This window comes from Haemaphysalis longicornis, unplaced genomic scaffold, assembly GCF_048455015.1.
Source record: "Haemaphysalis longicornis isolate Haplotype H1 unplaced genomic scaffold, Haemaphysalis longicornis Haplotype H1 scaffold_10, whole genome shotgun sequence".
Lineage (NCBI taxonomy): Eukaryota > Metazoa > Arthropoda > Arachnida > Ixodida > Ixodidae > Haemaphysalis > Haemaphysalis longicornis.
In genome coordinates this window covers 136,123,979-136,145,491 of record NW_027526204.1, presented here as the reverse complement: position 1 = coordinate 136,145,491, position 21,513 = coordinate 136,123,979, and the positions used below count along the sequence as shown (strand labels likewise).

General features: G+C 46.8%; 1 protein-coding gene across 1 annotated transcript in view; it reads left to right on the top strand.

The window, feature by feature from the left end:
- Window positions 1–21,230, top strand: part of LOC144159408 (uncharacterized) — a 129,429-nt gene extending 108,199 nt beyond the window's left edge. The window contains exons 2-5 of the mRNA XM_077690878.1: window positions 6,529–6,760; window positions 7,913–8,058; window positions 11,924–12,059; window positions 12,591–21,230. Coding sequence (XP_077547004.1) covers window positions 6,529–6,760; window positions 7,913–8,058; window positions 11,924–12,059; window positions 12,591–12,834 — 758 coding nt within the window. The 3' untranslated portion in view covers window positions 12,835–21,230. The remainder of the gene's footprint in view (window positions 1–6,528; window positions 6,761–7,912; window positions 8,059–11,923; window positions 12,060–12,590) is intronic.
- The last annotated feature ends 283 nt before the right edge of the window (window positions 21,231–21,513 follow it).

Genomic DNA, 21,513 nt, shown 5'->3' with positions numbered 1-21,513 from the left:
ACATTGTTTCTTTGTGTACACACAACGTTTTTACAGCAAAGCTGTATACCTCTACCCCCAACGGTTTCATCTGCGTGATCAGAAACGCCAAAGGCATCAGACTCCCAGCGCATGCGTCAGGCTAATCAGGCGTGCAGCATAGAGCTCGGAATTCGTTTAGGGAAACCACTAAACAAGCATCGAAACCGCATTATGGATGACATAGCGCCTGTGAACAATGGTACCATTTCACACGTGTTCTGTGTTTGCAGGTCATCTTTGAGGGCTAGGCAGGACTAGTGTCACTAAATAGAGCAGTTCTTGCCCAAGACGCCGAACGCATGCATCAGGCTAGGCAGGACCCAGCAGGACCCAGGAGTACCGACGCAAATCAGCAACGGCGGCCATTTTGGCGTTTATCAGTGCTGCGAGATTGCCGCATTGACGTCGTCGCCGCTAACTTCGACCGGGTCGTTTGTTAACAAAACTGTTGACGACGGAGAGAAACGGCATCGTTGGGCACTTCTGCTGCTGAAATTCTGTTCCACACGTTTTCTTTTATTCGCATTCAAAATGAAGTGGGTCGCGCGCAGCCGTAGAGCAGGGAGTACAAGCTAAGCCTACCACAGTTGACCGACTAAAACGCATAAACAAGAAAACGCCGGCGCCCAAGAACTGTCCAGTGTAAACTGCGTGACGCATTGCGATCTGACCAATGATCACGAAGGCAGGACGGAACATTAGGAGGAAAGCGGGCGGATACTCTGTACCCTTAATCGAGTGGCATTACCCGCCGCGGTGGCTCAGTGGCTAAGGCGCTGCGCTGCTGAGCACGAGGTCGCGGGTTCGATTCCCGGCCACGGTGGCCGCTTTTCTGATGGAGGCGAAAAGCAAAAACGCCCGTGTGTACGAGATTTCGGCGCACGTTAAAGATCCCCAGGTGGTCAAAATTAACCCGGAGCCCTCCACTGCGGCGCGCCTCATCGCCAGCGTTGCGTCGGCGCGTTAAAGGCTACAATCAATCAATCGAGTGGCATTAGACGAGCGCAAGCGACAAACCCGCTGAGACGACCAGAAATATTTCATACACTCCTCCATCACCATTCGTAGTGGTTTACAAGGACCCGGATCCGAATAATGAGGCCGAGATAATTAGAAGGCTGAGAATGGGCTGGAGTGCATTCGGCAGGCATTTTCAGATAGGTGAGTACCGATAAGATGCACTTTCCTCTTCAGGTACGATGGTAGGCTGCGAAACATTCGGAGACAAAGCTTAGAGGCTCAATAAAAGGGTTCAACTGAATTGAGCATGACTCGGAGAGCAATGGAACGGAAAATGGTAGGCTCCGTCGCGCAGTAGCCAAGTCTGTCACTGCGCCGGAACCGATTGATAACCGTTTCGCGTGGCTCCTAGAGAGCTGCGCTGCTCATGCGGGAGGAGTAGTGACGGGACTGGACTGGACAGGATTGGATTGGATCGGATTGGATTGAAAATAGTTTTAGCAGCAGTAAGCATGATAATCAGCTAATCTTAGACAAACAGGAAACCTAAGAATAACAGCTGAACCTTAGCTCACGCTACGTATACCCTGGCATAGCCGAGCTAAGCCACGGCTAATTTTTGCTCGAAACGCCGCACCTGCTTCGTGAAACGCGTTGGGCCGTTCGGGAAAGCCATAATGGCGAGGAAGCTAGCAAGCAAGTATTGCGAATGTCGAGGCGGCCGAATAGCAGCAGCGCCAGCTGGCGCAACCATTTAAAAAGAGCCAAACTGTTACTGAAGCCGACGGACTGAGGGTAGCAGATTTATTCAGGTAAATCTCAATTGCTGCTACTGGCCAACGCATCGTCAAGTAAAAGTTCAGCGAGAGCTTTCCCTTGAATGAAGGATAAATTAGATAAGCAATGACGGAGAAACGAGAGAGAGTGCGGTCCCACTGAATGCGGTTTAGAGTATTCAAGCTGCCTACTTTGGCCTAGGTTGGGTTGTTAATGACGGGTGCGGGCGAGATACGTGGCGTAGTGTAGGGGAATTTATATGCACCATCGAGGGCGACGATCTCTCGAGAAACTACAAGTTGAGCAATAAAGATGCTTCGTAGTGCGGTGAGATTGGGGACGGCGGGTGGGACGAGGAGTAAGACGGGCTGTGTGACGAAGCATCCACTGATTGGAGTAAAATGACAGCGAATCTCTGTTAAGTTGACCGCCCTCTATAGTCAAAATTGCTTCCAACACCAAAACAGAAATCCTTATTGCTGAACTTGGTCGATGCAAGAGACTTCCCGAAAAGGCTAAATACATAGCATCACAATCATCTTCTCTGTCCTTTTCGACGCATGGGTATAGCCAGAGCGTTAAACTGTTTCTGCCGAATTTTCCATAAACTAATCTGTGGTCGAGTCTTTTACTTCCAACGTGTATCTATGCAATTTGGTTTATGTGGTCGCATTGATAGCTGAGAAGAAAACGGAATTCGTAACCACAGGTAAGTTGCGGAGCATGACGGGACGACCGTGCAAAGTTATCCCCGTTTAAATAAATATTGGGGTTTAATAACCACGCACGGGCCGTGCCTACGTGCCTCCCGATGCACAACCGCTTCCAGGCAGCGCACAGCGAGGACACAGGTGACCGGCGTATTGTCCGCGAGGACTGCCCGATAGCCGTTAGGGTGGTCGGCGGTCCACTACTGTCACGTTTCGGGGACCAAGTGGGACATGTGTCCGCGGTCGGTTGCGGCCCTTTAGACCCATTGGCGGCCTCCGCTCTAGTTTGGGCTAATGAGCGTGCGCAAAGCGCTTGACTCACCGTTCCGTGCGCTTTTCGCGGCGTTTCCCCTTTTACGGAGAATGGGCGTCCCGCAGACCGCTCGCCTTCTTCTCCTTTACCTCGCCTGCGTTTAATCATGAATCCGTTTCAATTCGCCCAGCTTTCTTTGATTCTAACATCCCCTGGGGCGTTTTCTTCTCCATTTTGAACAATGGATAAACAAGGGCCGCGATTCTTGAGTTGATTGATTGATTGTCGGGTTTAACGTGCCGACGCAACGCAGGCGATGAGGCGCGGCGTAATGGAGGGCTCCGGGTTAATTTTGACCACCTGGGGATCTTTATCGTGCGCCGAAATCTCGTGCACACGGGCGTTTGTGCTTTTCGCCTCCATCAGAAAAGCGGCCACCGCGGCCGGGAATCGAAGCGATTCTTGAGTCACGTAAGTAGCTGGGATCGCCGGTGCCCATCACACAGTCTCCGACAGAGAAAAAAAACAGCATTAATGGCATTCAACCGGGGAGCCTGGGTGTCTATTTTTGTTTTACTGTTGGAATGCGCTTAAGGGGCCATCAAGACAAAACACTACCTTGTTTAATTTGGAAGAAGTAGGCTTCAGAACCTCACTCAGCTCCATTCCAGACGAAAGGCATTTTTTAACAAAAAAAAAAAACAAAAAACAAAAAAAACGCAACAAGTACTGGAAGACTTTCAAATTTCGCGGTACATTGACGTGCTATGGGCCGGAGTGGCGTCATATGCGCCAGCACCAAAAACCTAATTTTCAGTGCGATAACTGCGCGTTAGCATTCAAGAAATTCGATCAAACGGAACCGGAGGCCCCATACAATTGCCCAGTCACGTGTCTTAGCGAGGGTGTGTTCGGTGGCCGCCAAATCCGGAAACAAGATTCTGTGACGTCATAGCAAAGTTGCCAAAAAGAGGCTAGGAAGTCGTCACTGCTTTGCCTGTTTTCTTTATTACCTCCAATGTCTTATGAAGTGTACAATAAAATTGGCATCAACTTTTTCTGGACAGAGCAGTCATTCTAATGAACGAAACTTGTATTTGCGCTTCATGAACTCTTTAAGGTTACGGAGTATACAAAATTTGATCGGGTACACGAACAAAGTTGATAGCACGAGCGCATCGAGCTGCAGCTGTCTACTTTGCTTTTGTCCTTTTTACAGATAACTTCGATGAATTTCTGTGGTGAGATTTTTAGATACCACGCGCTATAGGTTTGCATTCAACAGTTAGCCTTCTTTTTTTCATGAAGTTGGCTTTCTATCACAACGTACCTGCCTGCGGTGAAGCACTTGCAACATGCATTGCGGACCCGTATAGCGCGGAGGACGGAGCGAAACCGCCTGTTACATACCGCTGACCCCGTCAAACTTTCCCCCAGCCGAACCGCTCCTCGGAGTGGAGCCTGGACTTGTGAGTTCTTTGGTCGCAATGCTGGCGCCGTGAGTGCACAATTATAAAAAATATTTGCACTGTAGATCTTTTGATACATCAGCAGTATTGAAGAAAGATCAGAACAGTTAGTTGTTAACTTGCGAACAAACTGGCTTAATCAGGAATTCCGCCGTCAACTCGACAGCGTTGTTCGTAAAAGGAGAATTCCGATGGCCCGTAAATGCATGCCACTGTGGCTCAGTTGTTGAGACTGAACACAACGGTGGAATTTGATTTCAGGTTTTTGATGCAGGCGAAAAACCCGTTCAAGATTCTAACGCCCCTTAAGGCGGAAGAATTCGTAACCCTGCACTACGAGCCCGTCATATTGCTACGACGAGAAGAAGTCGGCAGTGGCGCACTGCGACGGGCTAACGTCACTGTGAAGATGACGTACGGAACCTGGAGAAGCCCGGGGATTCACGCTGTCATAGCCAGCTAGTAAATCAGAACTTCGTTTACCATGGTTTGTCTCACTTGTCCTTCCGTCGCGTAACAATATCTCAGGTGTAGATAAGGCGCAGAAAGCACCAGATTCGAACCCATGCCACGTGCTCACGTGCTCCCTCCAAATAGCGAGATATTTAGTGCGCTTTCCAAACCTTGGAATCACTCTCTCTCGTTCCACGGTCAGTAATGCAATAAGAAGGTGTCCTCAAGCAGTCAAACACTAAACAAGTTCCGTAACGTCATACCGCCTTAAGGCGGCAGCTTTTCATCCTATACGGTAGCTATACGCGAGGAAAAGAATCGAACTTCATTCAGGCGGGAGGGGGGGGGGGGGGGACACTTTCGAAGAATAAAGGTGGTGGGTAAACAAAAACAGTAAGAAAATGTCAGTTTTATCATCGTCAACAAAGCATGCGGGCGATGCTTATCTTGATAGAGTACTACCTTCTGCAAATAATTCAAGTGATTAAAGGCGACGAAAGCGCGCCTTTGTTCTTCTGTGCCGTTAAGGAAAGAACGCCGTCACTCGGCTGACGGGAAAATTGTCAATCTTGAGAAATGATGGATTCCTGTGCAATGCGAGAACGTCCCCGGCATTCTTCATGGACAATTACTGCTCTCAATTTTCCGTCTGCTTTTTTTTCTACCTTTGTATCAGGTTGGTGTTGTTCACGAGCAGTTCCCAAATTCTGGTTCAGCGAAAGTTCGCGTTCCCTACCGCTGTGATTGATGGGGCACGCAAAAAAAAAGAAAAATTACTGTTACAAGTAGTTCTTTATGGAAATCGCAAGCAGCAGTTAATCGGACTCAAGATAAAAAAAAAATGTTGTGCTGAGAGAAATCGAGAATATAATTATCTTCCTCAGCCTTCCGTGGAATGCTCGGCCTGGAAAGTACAATGGTTCTTCCTTAATCAGTATCGCCACAAAATCGAATCACAGAAGGAGGGAAGGTACCAATGTTTACGCTTCGAAGCTACCGTTTCTAATTTAAATTAATTGCGCGCATCTTTAATAGGCTAACAAAGATGTGCTTTCATCAAAATGGTTAGTGTTTTCAGAATAATGGGAAAGTTTAATCTTCATATGTCCAGCGGAAAAAGATCAAGTATTTGCTCACGGAAACCTCTGAAGCGTCCGTCGTCACTTGCGCTCGAGGCGTGCCTTCAAGTTACGGACGCTGCTCTAATTAGCGAGAGCTTAGGCAAATTGCAGTTATGTTACTAAGCGGGGTACGATCCTTTTATCCCTGGATCAAATATTTTGAAAACCTTCGTTCAAAACACTGCGTCGTATGCATGCTATGGAGCTGTTGCTAACAGAAACGCTGGTGTATGACGTTGATTAAAGCACGGGAAGCGTAATTGTTATGCAAAATCGGGGGAGCAACACTTGCGGGGGTGAAGAAATAAAAAGGGGGCAGGCGAGAAAAGTTTTATAACTGCACGTTCAGCTGCACGGAGGAAGTAAAAACATTGCGATCAAAATAAGAGCTGCCTACGGATGCGTTTGATTCACTTGTTGTTAGTACCTGCTTTTGCGATCAGCGTCTGCTGATTCAAGAGCGGCAGCACCCAGAACGGCGCGTGCCTACTATAATAAGGCTCCACTCCTGCTAGACTCAGCTCATTAAAAAAGTTTTGCGCTCTCTCTCTCTCTCTCTCTCTTACTGTCTTATCTCTCGCAGAGTTCACTTTGCCTTTTATTACCTGAACCCAAACCATACCATTTCCTGTGTTCTCCGCAATGACGCACGTGTCATTCCTAAATGTCACTGTGGCATGGTCGTCTTGCTAACCCTGTAGTACTATTTAATGCATTCCAGATCACTCAACCGATTCTTCTGCGCCCTTGCCGTGTCTTTGCAGCCGTCGCACTACTGTGCTGCTTCCGGCCGGATGACGTCAGGTGCTGGGCCGCTTCCACGGCAAGAGCTGCTTCGTCCCGTGGTGGCGCTGATGGCGGAGGGACATCAGTCGGGGACGGTGGTTCGTGCCAGAACGAGGAGGTGTCCGACTGCGTCAGCAAGCTGGACCTGTTGTCGCAGAACAAAAGCCTTGCATTCGCCACCAGCGAGCCGGAACTGAGGCGCATTTGCGAGTTAGTACGACAAATATCCTAAGCTGCATCTAAGCTTCGGGACATGGTCGAATAACTCAAGCCGGCGGGTAGCGTGGTTGTGAAACGCGTCGCGTGTTCAAAAAGCACAGCGCGGTCTTTACCTAGCGCCAGTAAAAGTGGGGTAGTCGCAAAACAGGGGTTAGGAGGGGGATTTAAATTTCACTGTCAGAGATTTTGCGCCAACTAGGACTTAGTAAGGTGAAAAGCAATAAACATAGCATGCCGGTAAACAAAACGCTATTCAAAGCATGTAGCCGGTGGATCTTATCACTTCTTGGCCGATTTTTTGCGGGAACAAGTATTGGTCATGGGAAAGTGCGTGTATGGATTTGAGATGCGCAGATATTTTTCGTGTTGACGTTCGACACGCCGCTAACTGTCGGTGCTGCAAGACGTCAATCGAACGCAAACGTTATTACAGTAGGAGGTGAAACTTGGCGTCTTACTAAACAACTAGAAAGAAAAATTATGTCGGCTCAACTGGCCATGGAACGAATAATGATCAGAGTAGCATTTAAGGACAGAAAACAAGCTTTCTGTATCAGGGAGCAAACTGGAGTAGATTGTATCATAGCACAAGTAAAGAAAAAGAAATTGACTCGGGCTGGTCACCTGGCGAGAATAAATGACGACCGGTGGACCACCACGGTAAAAGAGTGGATACAGAGAGATGGCACTAGAAGAAGAAGACCAATAACACGATGGAGGGATGAAATAATCAAATCCGGGGCTAAACTGTGGACTCGAGTTGCGCAGGACAGGAGCGGTTGGAGATCATTGGGAGGGGCCTTTGTCCTGCAGTGTACCTGTGTGGTACAAAGGAACGAACAGCGCAGATTTTGATGAAGAACGCCAAGAAACACACACCAGAAGCGCTGGCCTGTGTGGGCTGTTGATGATGTTGATTAAAGCTTGGAGGTCGGCTCAAAGACTCAGTAAATGCCGTTGTCAGTTGGCCTCGGAACGGACTTGAAGTTGTTTCGGGGAATACGAACGTAATATAAACCAAAAAATCTTCGCCTCCGAAACTATTCCAGTTTTTTCAGGCGGAGGTGTGCTCGTTACATTGTAACGACAAACGTTTTTTTCTTGATTTCCTTCTCGTGTTAACGACGTCTTCGGCACATGCAGCCACCTGACCGGTGCCATGGAGTGCGTGAACAGCTTCACCCAGCGCTGCTTCAACGAGAAGCAGCGCGAGATCTACAAACGGCTCACCAGCGGTGCTGCCCAGCTCATCGAGGACTTCTGCCGCGAAGGCTCCCGCTTCAGGCAGAGTGAGTGCGCTCACGCATGCGCACCTGGGCGCTTCAGTTCGCGGGCCATTTTACATGCGGGCAGGCATTCTAGCCGAACTTATTGTTCTACTCTGTTCATGGCTTGTCTCCAGCTGACTGCGCTGCTTATCGGTCGGGTGTATGATGAATGTTTGATTAAGTGCCATGTTGGACTAGTTGGTAGGACATATTTGAGGAATGAAGAGCGAGAACAAAGATCAGGCGCAGAAGGACGAACACGGGCAGTGTAATAAGTGTACGTTTGGGTGCTCTCGACAATGTATTATGCCTACAAGATTCACCTTGACAAGCGTTAAGGTGCAACTGTTGAATGGTACTCGACGCCATGTGCTACAAATCGGGTATTCACGACCATTCCTTGGCTAAGACGGGGTAAACGGCATAACTGCAAGGGTTTGTACAGTCATTTTAGCGACTGGAAGCAGCAAGTGGCGGCTGTCTACCTTTTTTTGTTTCCTTACAAAACTCTTCGCGGGGTTTACTTGCACATAGGGGCGAGTAGAGCCTTCAGATCTACTCTTTGTGCTTGTGACAATACGATTCCTATAGGCAGCTAAGGAAATTTATAAACTGGCGTGAATATTTAAGCTGCTTAAAAGAGCCAGGAAGACAAAATACAAGTTGGGTTTACTAGAAAGAGTGCTTAGTCCCGATAACAATGATACCAATATCATCGCAATCGTCTAACAAATAACGGAGATATTAAAGAAAACGTGTGAAGCAGTCGCGACCCCCTAGCCAATTTCCCGCAACTTTTCAATGGCGTCACGGAACCTTGTTTGTGCGATTGGCGGCGGCCTAACTGACCTGTCGCGACGACACATGACTGGACGTCTGTAATGGGGCCTCTAGTTCCATTTGACCGCATCACTTGAATGCTAAGGTGCAGTTAACGCACTGAAAATTATGTTTTATTGGGCCTCCTCGATTATCAATCCCGGATCGTCCGCGGACTGCCCGAGACGTGGAGCTCGATTTTCCTGTGTATTCCTATGGGAGTTCCGGTCCGAACGCCGTCCTCAGACTCCCGCGGACTGTCCAGGACTGGTAAATCGAGGATGCCATTGTTGGCCCGTATGACGTCATTCTTGCTCATAACACGTCACTGTGGCGCAAAATTTGAAAGTTTTTAAATACTTCTTGCTTTTTTTCGCTCAAAAAACATCTTTTGCGGCTGTAATGGAGCTGAGTGAGATACTGAATCCTAGCTCGTTCAAATTAAACGAAGTTGTATTTTCTTTTCATGGCTCCTTTAAGCTACTCGAGGCTCGACCAGTATTCTACGGAGGCTTGAACAGGTCAGCGCTTCGTTTTTACAGTCAACTAATGTCAGGGATGCGGGAAACATATGCAAAATTATCAGAGCCCCCTCTAATTTCAAAGTACCTTAATAAAAGAAAATCTCCAATGTCCGAATGACTGATAATTACGGTGGCTTAGTAGCATTGCTCGTATTTTCAACTTAGCAAAACGAATGAAGCTTGAACGAAACGCTTTTGAGATTAGTGCAGCGTATTTTAGTAGTATAAAACAAAATGCATGCTTGATGGAGCGTTGTCAGACCAGGTTGGACACAATAGTTACGTTATCATCAGCGAACCTGCTTAGAAGAACAATCAGGATGCATCGGGGTAGTAGGGAAATGCAGATGGACGGCGCAATTCTCCTTCCTGTAGCGTGAATTTAGCTACTCTCCGCGTGAAATGTACTTCCCGCCCACCGGCCCTCTGGCCTTTATACCATGGCTGTATAATGTGTAACATAATATCCCTATCATAAGTCTGGTTGTGTCCACTGCAGTATGAAGGTTTCTCCCATAGATATCCAGCCCCGCCTATCGAGCGCAGGAAGGACCACAGTGTGATTGTATAGTTATTTGGAGGTTTTTTTAGCAAATGTACTGCAGGGTTGCTAATCCTTGTCTGGTGACGAAACGCTGTTTCGTGCCCCAGATAGCCTCACCTAGCATGGTTTAACCTATCCAGTAGAAACTATCTAGGCATTCGACGATGTTATATACCGGACCAGGCAGTATTTCAGACCTGGTACAATGTCTTAGAGGTGTACCACGAAAGGTGCATAGATAGTTCAAGGAGAGCGGCAACGCTTCCCCCTGCGCTTTCTTCTGTTCAAAAGCGCCCTTTCTACTCGACCCGAAATGGTGGCTCAGCAGCTATGGCGTTGTGCTGAGCACAAGGACGCGGGTTCGATTCTCGGCCGCGGAAGCCGCTTTTCTGATGGAGAGGAGGAGCGAAAACAACCGTGTATTTGAGATTTCGGCACACGTTAAGGATCCCCAGGTGGTCAAAATGAATCCGGAGCCCCCCACTTGGGCGCGCCTCATCGACTGTGTAGTGTCGGCGCGTTAAACCCCACAATCAGAATCAGAATCAGCCCTTTCTACTTGACACTATTCGAAGCATCGTAAGCCTGACCGAAAGCATCGCAACATCGAAAGATGTAAGATTTGTAACAGATTACACTCAATCATTTCAGTCCTTCGATTCGGTAGAAACCAAGAAAAACGAAAAATTCCGCTGAGTTAGTGCTGTCATGATGAAACCAATCAACAAAATTGCATTTTTCAAACATGGAAAAATCATTTCCCGTCTAATTTTACTCTCCACAAGAAAGTTCGGGAATAGGTTAGATCACAAGGAATGATTTAATCCGAGCGGGAATATGGTGTGCTTTCCAAAATCTTGAATTCCTCCACCGCCAGAAAGGTACCAGTCGTTCACAGCAGATGCGAGCATTTTCTAGTACGTCATTGCAAAAACAATCGATAGAATCTCACCCAGCTTTTCTGGTATTCCGTCGCTCCCGAACAAAAGCAGATTGACTACAATCACATATCCATCGCGAATGAATGCGCACATTCGAATAGCTGTCCATTATGTTGCCGTGTGCGTAAAGTGCGGGGCGATATTTCATGCTGCTTTAATTCTTCTCTTATAGGAAGTGACATGGTTTTGACAATTTCGATCGACCACCATCCACCGTGAAGCTGTCATCTCGGTAGCAAAAGGGCTGTCATCTAACCTCGCGAAAAGTGTCATTTGCCATTCGCCACTCAGTTGACTGGCGCCCTAAAGATGACAGCGGCATGAGGCATCAAATCTGGTGGGGCAGACACACAATATTTTCGAGGCAGGCTGTTTGCCCCTTTAACCTCTTCAGCGCTTCTGGGGCTGTGCTTTTGTGGTGACTCGTTGTTGCTAGTTGTTGTCGTTTAACGGCCCCGATACATCTTGCAGGGGCGTGTGCAGGTAAGACGGTGTTTTTTCTGCGCGTTTTTTGCGAGTGTTGTAGTTCAGACACAATTAGTAAATAATAACCTGTACACGCAACATACTTACCAAAGCTTGGAAGGGTGCAGTGATTTCATTGAGGCAAAATGCCCGGCAGAAGGTCGTCGCAAAGAGGTGTGAATAAAAGGACGATGCCGAAGGAGATTACTGAACGAAATATTCTCTGGCACACTGCTCTGGTGTGACTGCGCCCCATGAGTACCAGGATTAGATTGACGGTGTTGATTACAGCGGACGGTGCAGTCAGCGGACGGTGCAGGAGTATAGTGACTAATACCTCGCGCACAAGAGAAAACAAAATGACCGACCTTAATGCTTCTTCTGCCCTGTGGAAAACACACACTTTATGAATAAATTATGACCGAGATATGGGATGTAACCTTGCTGACCTGCATACGTATACTGCTTGCACTTGGTCCTGCAAGACCAGCACCAAACAAAGATACCTGCATCATTTTAGCGCATTCCCAACATACCCTGCCTTCTTTTCCTAGCACAGTGTTCTTTTGTTATTCTCGTTCTCTTATGCGCAGCGTACCTGAAGCACTCCAAGTGCTACAAGCAGCTGCAGGACGACTACAACCAGTGCGCCTCGGTCTACATGGCTCAGCGGGCAGAGCTGCAGGGACAGGTGCTCAGCGCCCAGGAGAAGATACGGCACTCGTGCTGGTACTATAATACGCGCTCGTTAACCTCTGGAACACACCCCCTAAAAACCACCTTTCTTCGTTCATGTCTGATGTACCACTCTTCAACCAGTCTGCCTAGGTGCGAAATGATATATCATGTCTTGACCAGAGCAAAAGAAGCATACGCGTGAACATGACGTTATGCTCAAAAACGTTACGTTACATTCCTGCCACTGGCGTTCTGATCGCCACATGGGGCGGAACTTGTTAAAGTGCAGTTTAACATGAAGACGTCTGGAAAGGATGTCGTCGAAAGTTGCTTTAATGCAGTACTAAGCCTTACTCTGACCATTGCAGCTTTTGCTCATGCGACTACCGAGGCAAAAAAAAGAGTTTTGAAACAAAGGCCGGGTATAGGGCGGAGAAAACTGCAACCTAGGCCATGTTTCAAATGTGATGTAAACTTCGCCCGTAAGCCTGTGCTTGTAGAGCCACTGATCTGCCTGCAGAAGGGTCCGCCTCATACTGTTCAGGCCTGAACCAACTCTTCCGTTTCCTGTACCTGTCGCAGCCAAATGGACGGCTACAAGCAGTGCGCCAAGGCGGCCGTGCTGCTCCGCTGCGACGTGGAGGCGGCCGAACTCGCAGAGGACATCATCGTCAAGGCCGGCGGCTACCTTGTGTCGACGCACTGCTACGGATACCGCTACGACGAGCCCAGCTGCAACGGCTGTTCCGCAAGAGCCGGGGCCCTGGCCCTGCCTATCACTGTGGCTCTCGCCTACTGGCTGCTGCAGTTCTCGAAATGGCACTAGCCACTCGTCGTTCGCCCCAGCCGTGTTTCCTGCGGACAGGAGCTACAAGGCACTTTTGCGGCGTTTCGTCAATCTGACCGCAGTGTTGAGGAGAGGACAGAGACTGGAGGGAACTAGGGTTGCACACGTTGGCACTGACTGACGCAACGCCTGCCGTCTGGACGCTCTAGCGCGAAAAGCAAGTTGATCTTGCTTCTCTGTAGCCGCCCAGTGCATATTTCATGACAAAGCAGCCCCGTTGTATCTATGTCCCAGTTCAGACCGGAGGCAAAATTTCTGAGTTGTGCCCGTTTCAAAAATGTACATTTCGCGCCCATTTCACTCGTGACGTAGCTGCAATTGCAAGGCCTCTGACCGGAGATATGCCCAGAAACTGACGCCCGGCTTGCTTGGGTTGGGTCACATCCGGGTCATGTGGTTTCCACCAATCAAGGCTGACTCGAAATGGACATTTTGAAACAGCCAGAGAATGGGCAAAACTCAAAATTCCGCTTCAGGTGAAACCATAAATCACCGACGCTACGACTATGCGCATCTTTTCGGAGGCATGTTACTTTTATTCTATGACTGGCTTCCTCTTAATCGTTGCTCATGTGGAAAATAAGGCTTCCGTTTGTTCCTGACATTGATTGCTGAACAGATCAACGACTGTGATGGCGGCATCATACGAGTTTATCAACAAGAGGCTACGGCGTCGCCGTAGTAATGAAAACGTTAGTGCCCGGTGGTAAAACATTCGAACTGCATCCTTACAGAAACCATCACGGCTACATTCATAGTGCTTCTTTTCCAATGAATATGCCATTGTCTTGTTTCGCACCTCACCGCCATTACAAGACCATGTTTCAGAAGCAAACAAAGATTGCTTCTGTTCGATTTACGTTTGTCGAGCTGTCTGTGTATGTTCTAATTAGGTGTTTTGAAGAAAAAGCGTACTCATGCAGTTACTACTTTGCTTGGATGAGAAAGTGTTCTCCGATTTATGTTTACCCGTCTGTGAAACCGACACATGTGCTCGCTTTGGCTGCATGGCTGCAGCGTTGGCGCAGCTGTCTTGCTGAACAACCATTAACGAACAATTGTTGCGTTTACTACAACCGCGGTGTTAGTGCTAGTACGATATTAGTAGGAGTGAGCATTTTTTTGTTGAAATGCGAAAGCATTAAATGGCCCCATTGAGGTAGAATGCCAGCTTCGGCGTTGTCAGCGAAGTGGCCTACAAGTCATGTGGATCATCAAGCGCGCGCGGCTGAAGGTCAGAACGGGTGTGCCTTATACATAAAACACAAAGAAAAGCACAGCAAAGCAGAAGTTTTGTCATGGAAGACACGAAGCCGGCGTGATGCTACCGCCGGACTGCCTTGTGCAAAAGGGAGACTGGAGGAGGGCACGCCTGTTTGCACTGACCACACCCAGTGGCTCAGCTGTCACGGGCGAGACAGGGCGCTCTGCGCGGTGCACCACCGCACCCACTTCCGGCGCCGCGATTGCTTCTACTTCAGGCGGTGCTCACAACACCGGCATATATATTCATATATATTCGCCACCGGGCCATGCCCAGTGCGTTCAACTGGACCTTAATGCTTTCGCATTCACAATTCATAGGAACTGCTCAGGTGTCCACGGAGTTTCCCCACGATGTTTTTCACGTTTATATAATACGTCATTTCAGCTTCACTTGTCATTAATGAAGAATAAATAGAGTGCTGCGAGTAAAACGTGTACCTTTTCCGATAACCGACGAGAGATGTAACTGAGTTCTGCAAAGGAAAGTTTGACATACACCTGAATGCAGCGTACGGCTACGAAAGAAAGCTATACAGCTTTCTCAGAAACTTCGCAGTTGAAGAAAAATGCGTCCTGGTCAAACAACTGCGTTGTTTATGTCACCATTCGATTTGTGGCAATCAAGTTTCACTCCACAGTCCTTAACCCGCAAAATTATCCGATGGTGCTCATTGTCAAAGGTGTTGCCATTTGCTGCGGCGTTTGCATATGATTTATTGGAAATTGGAACTTGCAAAACGTACGTCGCTTGGGCGGAATCTGGAATCTTGCAGTGAACAGACACCGATTTTGAACGTCAGTGTATAACACAAGGCCGCCACGATCAGCTCAACGCATCGGTAGAGTTCACGGAGGGAAAGCTTCCACCTACTTTCGTTATTGTAGCGAAAGCGTTAGTTAAGTCTGGAGGTTGAAAATATTTCGTTCTGGTTAAGGTATGGCCCTCAAAATGGCATACAGCTCAAAGATTTAAAAATTCACGTGAAAATTTTCTCCCAGGGAATCTTCTGCAAAAATCAAAGCCTCTTTCTTAAAAGAATGATGATTGAGACGCGAAGCTTCCTCCCATGCAACTTGAGTCAAAGTCAAAGTCCAAATTCGAAACTTTTCGACCGTGTCGGAATGGCGCAATAGGAACTCATGTTCTATTTTGACCACGGGAAGCGTTGCTTTTTTTGTTTCTTGCTTTGTTGCAGTGAATTTGAGGGCAACAGCGCCATTAGTGAGGCTTAGAAAGCTCCGATTTAACCAAGAAACTAAGTTGAAAAGAAAATTAGGTAAATTTGGGCCTGGGAATCAAATCAGGGCTCCGCATAACAAAGCCTGGATTTCCAACCCCGCCATAGCTGCATAACTCTAGTGAACTAAAGGTGAGCCTAATAAAAACATTGTTGCCTTCTACTTAGAACCGTGTGTTAGAAACATGTCATGAGGGTCTACATGAGCAATCTGAGCATGCTAATTGCAGAAGTAGTAACTAGGCGAGTAGTAAAGCTTGTCTTTGGCGAATGTCTTCCTTGCTTGGCTATGCGTACGCGGGAAGGTGCTGAGTCACGGTAACGGAGAGAATAAGAAAAAGGCACAAATGGGGAATAATGATAGCAATTAGGGGCACGTTCTACGATTGGATACTAATGCTTTGGCTATTGCTACAGGATAATATGTGCTTAGGGGTCCTCGTAGTTTTCGTTTAGCTAACTACACTACCGCGGCAGGGAAAGCATAGGGGCTTGATTTCGAAGTATTTGCGGCTCTCAGGGCCCGAACCATAATTGTGATAAATATTTAGGAAGGACATTTGAAAGACTTCAGACTCAGGCATTATAGCGGCGGTTCAAGTATAACACTTGTTGGGAACTAAAGGCCCAGCCGTTGACATCAATTGCAGTAATTGAATCATAACTACTTTATATACTGAAAGAGGATAAAGCGCATGCCATGGGCACAAGAACTGCGAAAAAAAAAGCGTAAAAGAAATGCTTGGTCTTAGATTATATGTATACACAGACGTAATAACACTATCAGACCAGGAAGCATCTGCAGAAGACCGAATGCCTGAAAAGTAGAATGGAGAGTGGTGGAGGAGAAGGCAGGCAAAGGACCCGTTCCTGTATCAGGCTAGGACACTTACGACCAAGTGACGTTATGCCATGAGTAACGAGGACATCAGCTAGTCGAGTATAAATGCGGCCCTCAGTTTGGTGGAGCTGAGTTACTAGTTACGCGGTGAAATTTGTTTACTCAGCATGGGGGCATACCAATGTCTGATTTTGCGAAAAAACCAGCTGCGACACCATACGGTTCACCTTCTGTTTGCTGAACTATCGTAAGTGTTGAAAGACGCTTGAGGAATGATTGCCTTACGACATATTACCGCCACACACACATGATGGACATGTGCAGTCTTTGTCAAAATTTTGTAGGACGTGGCGAAAGCGCATAGGCCGCAAAAAGATTGAAAGTACAAGCTTACCTCCCGAGCGAGGCTGAAACGTTTTATACCGAAAATCCAGAGAAAACACATTTTCTTTTACTGTCCTAAAATATTTTGATTACAGTTAAGGGTTAACCTTATTCTGTGAATTATTTGTGACCCAGAAACCTTTAATGTTGCCGAGACAATTCTTACAAAAACTGTGCATGCCCACTCATTCACAGCACGTTACCCTACAAAAATAGATCTAGTGTACCCGCAGTGCATTTATATGGAGAAGTATTTCCGCTCAATGTAGCAACGACGCTGCGTTTCAAGAGTGCATGCGTGTAACGTACTAAGTTGCATATTCTACGGGAAGCTTGTTTTCTGACAACCTTCTGTTTTTCAAAAATACGTAGGTCATTGTTTATTTTTATTTCGTCCTGTTTGTGAAAGATAAGTATTGCTCACAATAACTTCTGCAGTGACCATAATACGGAATCCTCAAAGAAAAACAGCTTCTTTTGTCTGTTTGGCAGTAAGCCATCTTCACTCCTTAGAAAGCGTGAGCAAACCGTTGTGGGTTGTAACGTGTACATGAGGGTACTGGTGGGAAGAGCTTCTTAATGTTGTAGTTCACACGAGCAGTTTTTACTGATCAAAGAGGCTAATGCTCTTAAAAGGTTCACGCCACTTTTAAGATCGAACAGCTGTCTTGGTTTGGGTAAATGGCTTAAAATGGCGTAGTATATGTTCATCTCTGACGCGTGGTATTTACCTTTTCATTACAGCTACTTCCCATATGGCAGCTGATCACTATTAAAATTGAGATAAATTTGCGTCATCGCAAACCAAGAGACGAGGATAATGGATTCTGTCTTTGCGTCGCAAAAGCCGCGGTTATGACGTAATGTAGACACCCAACGAGCGCACCAAAGTCAAGAGCTACAAATGAACCTAGATGACATAAAACAGCAAACACAGGCTCCATCGTCCTTTTTAATGCAACGAGAATACAACGCACGCACGAAATTAGTTCTGCAGCAGTTTGATCTTGTCGTGTCTTGCATCGTTCCACGCGCTGCACTTCGTGTTTGCCGTGTCGTGCTTGCTTTTCGTCGTTTATCGCCATGTCACTGTATATGTACGCATCACATTTCATGTTTGCTAGTATGTTTCGTCCGAGGGCCCGGGCCGTTGTGTCGTGCCGAAGCCAGCTGTTGGGTTTCATGTCTCCGCCGCTGCCCCTTTCCCCCGAAATGGCATCGGACCAGAGCACGCTTAATTTGGAAGAGACGCGCCACGCATCTAGAAAGGCACCCTTCGCCTCAAGAGCTTTTTTATATTATTATTCAGACCAGTAACTTGATTTGTCACTTCCGGCGGGTCCACGGCATGCACGGGATAATTTCGCCTTTAATTTCGCACATTCTGCGAGTGTCTTATGTAAATTCGCCCTTCTTCTGGTAGAATAAGGGCAGCCATTACGAACTACAATGTGTGCTGAAGTGCATGCCCAAATGCTTCACTCCACGAGAAAAAGCTCAGAGCCAGTTTTTGACATCGTGCTAGCCATATGCGTAAAAAACAAAAAAAAATTCTCTACTCAATGTGGATAATCCTCCCCTTTCTCCAAGTTGTGCTACAAAAGAAATTGGGCACTGACATATTTATATTCAAATAACACCGAATCCATCATACAGAACATGTGGTCTGCTTTTCTAGCCACTTCCAAATCCAAGAAGGACCGGAGGAAATATTTCGCATCAATTCCTGTTAGGCATGCAGACATAACTGCGACGACAATTGTTAAACATAATAGAACGAATAGTTCACCACCCCCTCTCTGGCCGTCTATGACAATCAGGAGACTTAACGCCATTTGAAGTAAAGGACGGCCCCTATAACGCTTACCCGATAATTCTAGCGTGTTTGTATAATCGTGTTCCTTCGATTTGACCAGTTTAAAAGTGACCCAAGTTGTATTGACCTTCGCATGGAGTTTTAGAACGCATTGAGTGCGCAGTATCGATTAGGCTAACCATACACCTGTAGAATGGACAACACGTTTTTGTCGTACATTTTTAGGGCAGAATCATGCTTTACTTAGTGATAATACTTAGACTGTAGGTCGCCACGATGTGGTTATCTAGAAAAGTGTCGGAGTGTGTTAACGAATGTTTTTAATCTCTTCAAAATTATAAGACGAAGCTAAGCTGTTTGTATTGAGTGCAGCGCATAACGGTGGGCGAACTTCAAGTTTATTTGTGCATAAACGAAAGCTCCCGCTCAGCAAAACCCGAACTGCTGATATTGATCGATCACTAAGCGCACCTTTACTCGCTGCTTGCTAAAACGCGCCGAAACGTCAAGGCAGACCTACATAAGATGATAATGGGTCCGATGAACCTTTGGGCAGCCGATAGTACGCTTTAGCGGGCCCGCATATCCCCTTAGCACTTGTTTCCGAAGTCACATTTTTCGAACCCTCAATACTTTCAATAATTTCAAATGCTCTAATTAAAGTTCGAGGAGTGGTAAACGGAGACAATCGAAGCCACCTCACACGAGCACTGCATACAAGTGAAGTAAGCGCATTTTCGTAAGCTTTCATTGGCTGAAGAATGAGCGTGAGCTTCTCAAGGACGTTGTAGTGCCGAAGCCACCGAGGATGCGGGAGCGGTGCGTGAGCACGGCATAACGCCGCGTGCGAGTAAGCTGTATTGAATCTTGAAACGTGCATCCCTTCCGGTATTAAACGTAAATTGCAAAAAAAAGGTGGGGGGGGGGGGGGAGATTTTGGGAACAAAAAACAGAGCCCGCCCTTTCAAGGCATCCACGAAGTGAGTTTGATTGGAGCCCCATACAGTACGGCTTCAAGCGGTCGCTGGCTTCTTGTACTGTTTAGCGGCAGCGTAGTCGCGCCAGCTTAGAGAAACGATCCATTCAAAGACACCTAGAGGTGTGTTGCTCAGATCTTATTTTCTAGGGCCTCTTCTATTGAAGCAGAAAAGCCTTGATACTTAGGCGACTGTTGCTTTTGATCAAGAGAAAAAACTGTTTCGTGAGACAAGTAAAAAAAAAAAGAGAAAGGAAAACTGAATTGGCGCCCATGGCTCGCTGCATAACTCAAAGACCTCGTGTTTCTGGAACCGATGAAAAACAGAAACAATTAACTATCCAAGAGAGCGTCGTGTTTGCCTAAAACATGGTTATTTTATTTGTTAGAGTCCCACTGTTATCTAAAGACATGGCTGCCATCGGCGATTCTTTCTTTTTGTTTTAATGCTACGAACCCGAAATTTACAGTGGCTTGAGAATCATGCCTCGAGAGCATCCCTGTGCCTGGATTGTCTAAGTGACTGATGTACCGCGCACGGTCGACTATTTCCATGCTTGCCGTGATACCAATGTATCACGGCAAGTATTATGGTATCACTTGTCAATGTATCACGGCAAGTATCACGGTACCAAGCATCGCGGTATCGTTGGTATCACGGTATCACGTGATACTGCGATGCCATTGGTACAGCCAAACGAGTTGTTGCTTTGCCTGTGGCGCAACGTCTGTAGAAAAGCAGCTTAGTGATAACTTGTACCAGAATATTAGTCAACTTCCCATAACTTAAATATGATTTGCGGGGCGCTTCTACGTGCACTCGTGTTATAACGTCGTTTCAGTTGGGGCCCCGCGAATGTACGCCAGGAGCACAAAAAGAACAGCAACTACACCAAACAAACAAACAAACAAACAAACAAACAAACAAACAAACAAACAAACAAACAAACAAACAAACAAACAAACAAACTTTTGAGAAACTGGCATGCAGGCAGGCCGTTAATCAAGATATGTGAAGTTAACGGTAGGCATTGCATCGAAGGTTACAAACAAAAGCAAAGTATAAGCATGCGAATTTGCGCACATTATAGTTGCGCTTCAAACAACAATGAGGTTGCACAAATTCCTACGCCATTCGAACGCGTCACCCTTCAATTCGATGTGATCGTGAAGGTTGATTCGTTCGAATACGCATTGGTGTGTTGGTTGTGTTACATTTTCTTTCCTATGATCATATGAAACGGGGCCAGGAGAGGCTGGAACGGGGCGGGGCGGCTGAAACCACGAGCGGGCCGTTACACGTGTTTGCCAATGTTGTTCATGTCACAGTAAGTCACGTCATAACCACTGTCATTGTTCAAAGTTCTTATCAACACAGCCTTGACTTCGTTAAAAAAATTTTGTACGCCGTCGCCAAAAACAATGTTTGAATGTTCATGAAAATATTTCTCTGCAAACGTCAAAAAAGCATTGATTTGTTGACGTAGTTGTTGTCATTACTGTTGAGCAAGTAGTTTTTGCTGAAGCTTACGGAGGGACATGCGTGTTTTAATTAAGCGGATATGGTTATGATGCATAGCAGAACACGAAATATGCTCTTGCACAGCTTACTGTGTAGACACAAGAACGAGACATGTGGCTTTGGCGAACTCAGTAGCTCAGCGCTCACCTTAGTCGAGTTTAGGCTTTGATTACCTGTGCTCATTCTATAGCTGTGCTCGTGCACGTAGTCGACCAGCTACGTTGCTGTATTCGCCTGAACCTTGTTTGTTGTTCTTGTTTTGAAGAGTCAGGGTTACTTGCTGTTCCTGTCGTTTTGTTAAGCGAAGTATGAATAAAGATGTTTTATTTGTCTGGCATTGTTTCACTGCGTAACGACAATCACTTTTTGTTATGTAAGAGCAGCCGGAGCCTGGTGCCTGCCATTTGAATATCAGCATCACCATAGATTTGTTGTAGCCAGAGTCACGTAAAAAGTGGTCGACAGTGAACCATGTTTAGTTAGAACTACAGCGTCCCCCACAAACAGGAGGCCGCAGTGATACGGAATCAAGTTGTGATATTGTTAATTACCGAAGCTTCGCTAATAATTTCAATCGGCTGCAAGGCATAGGGAGCAGTGACATGGCATAGCTTA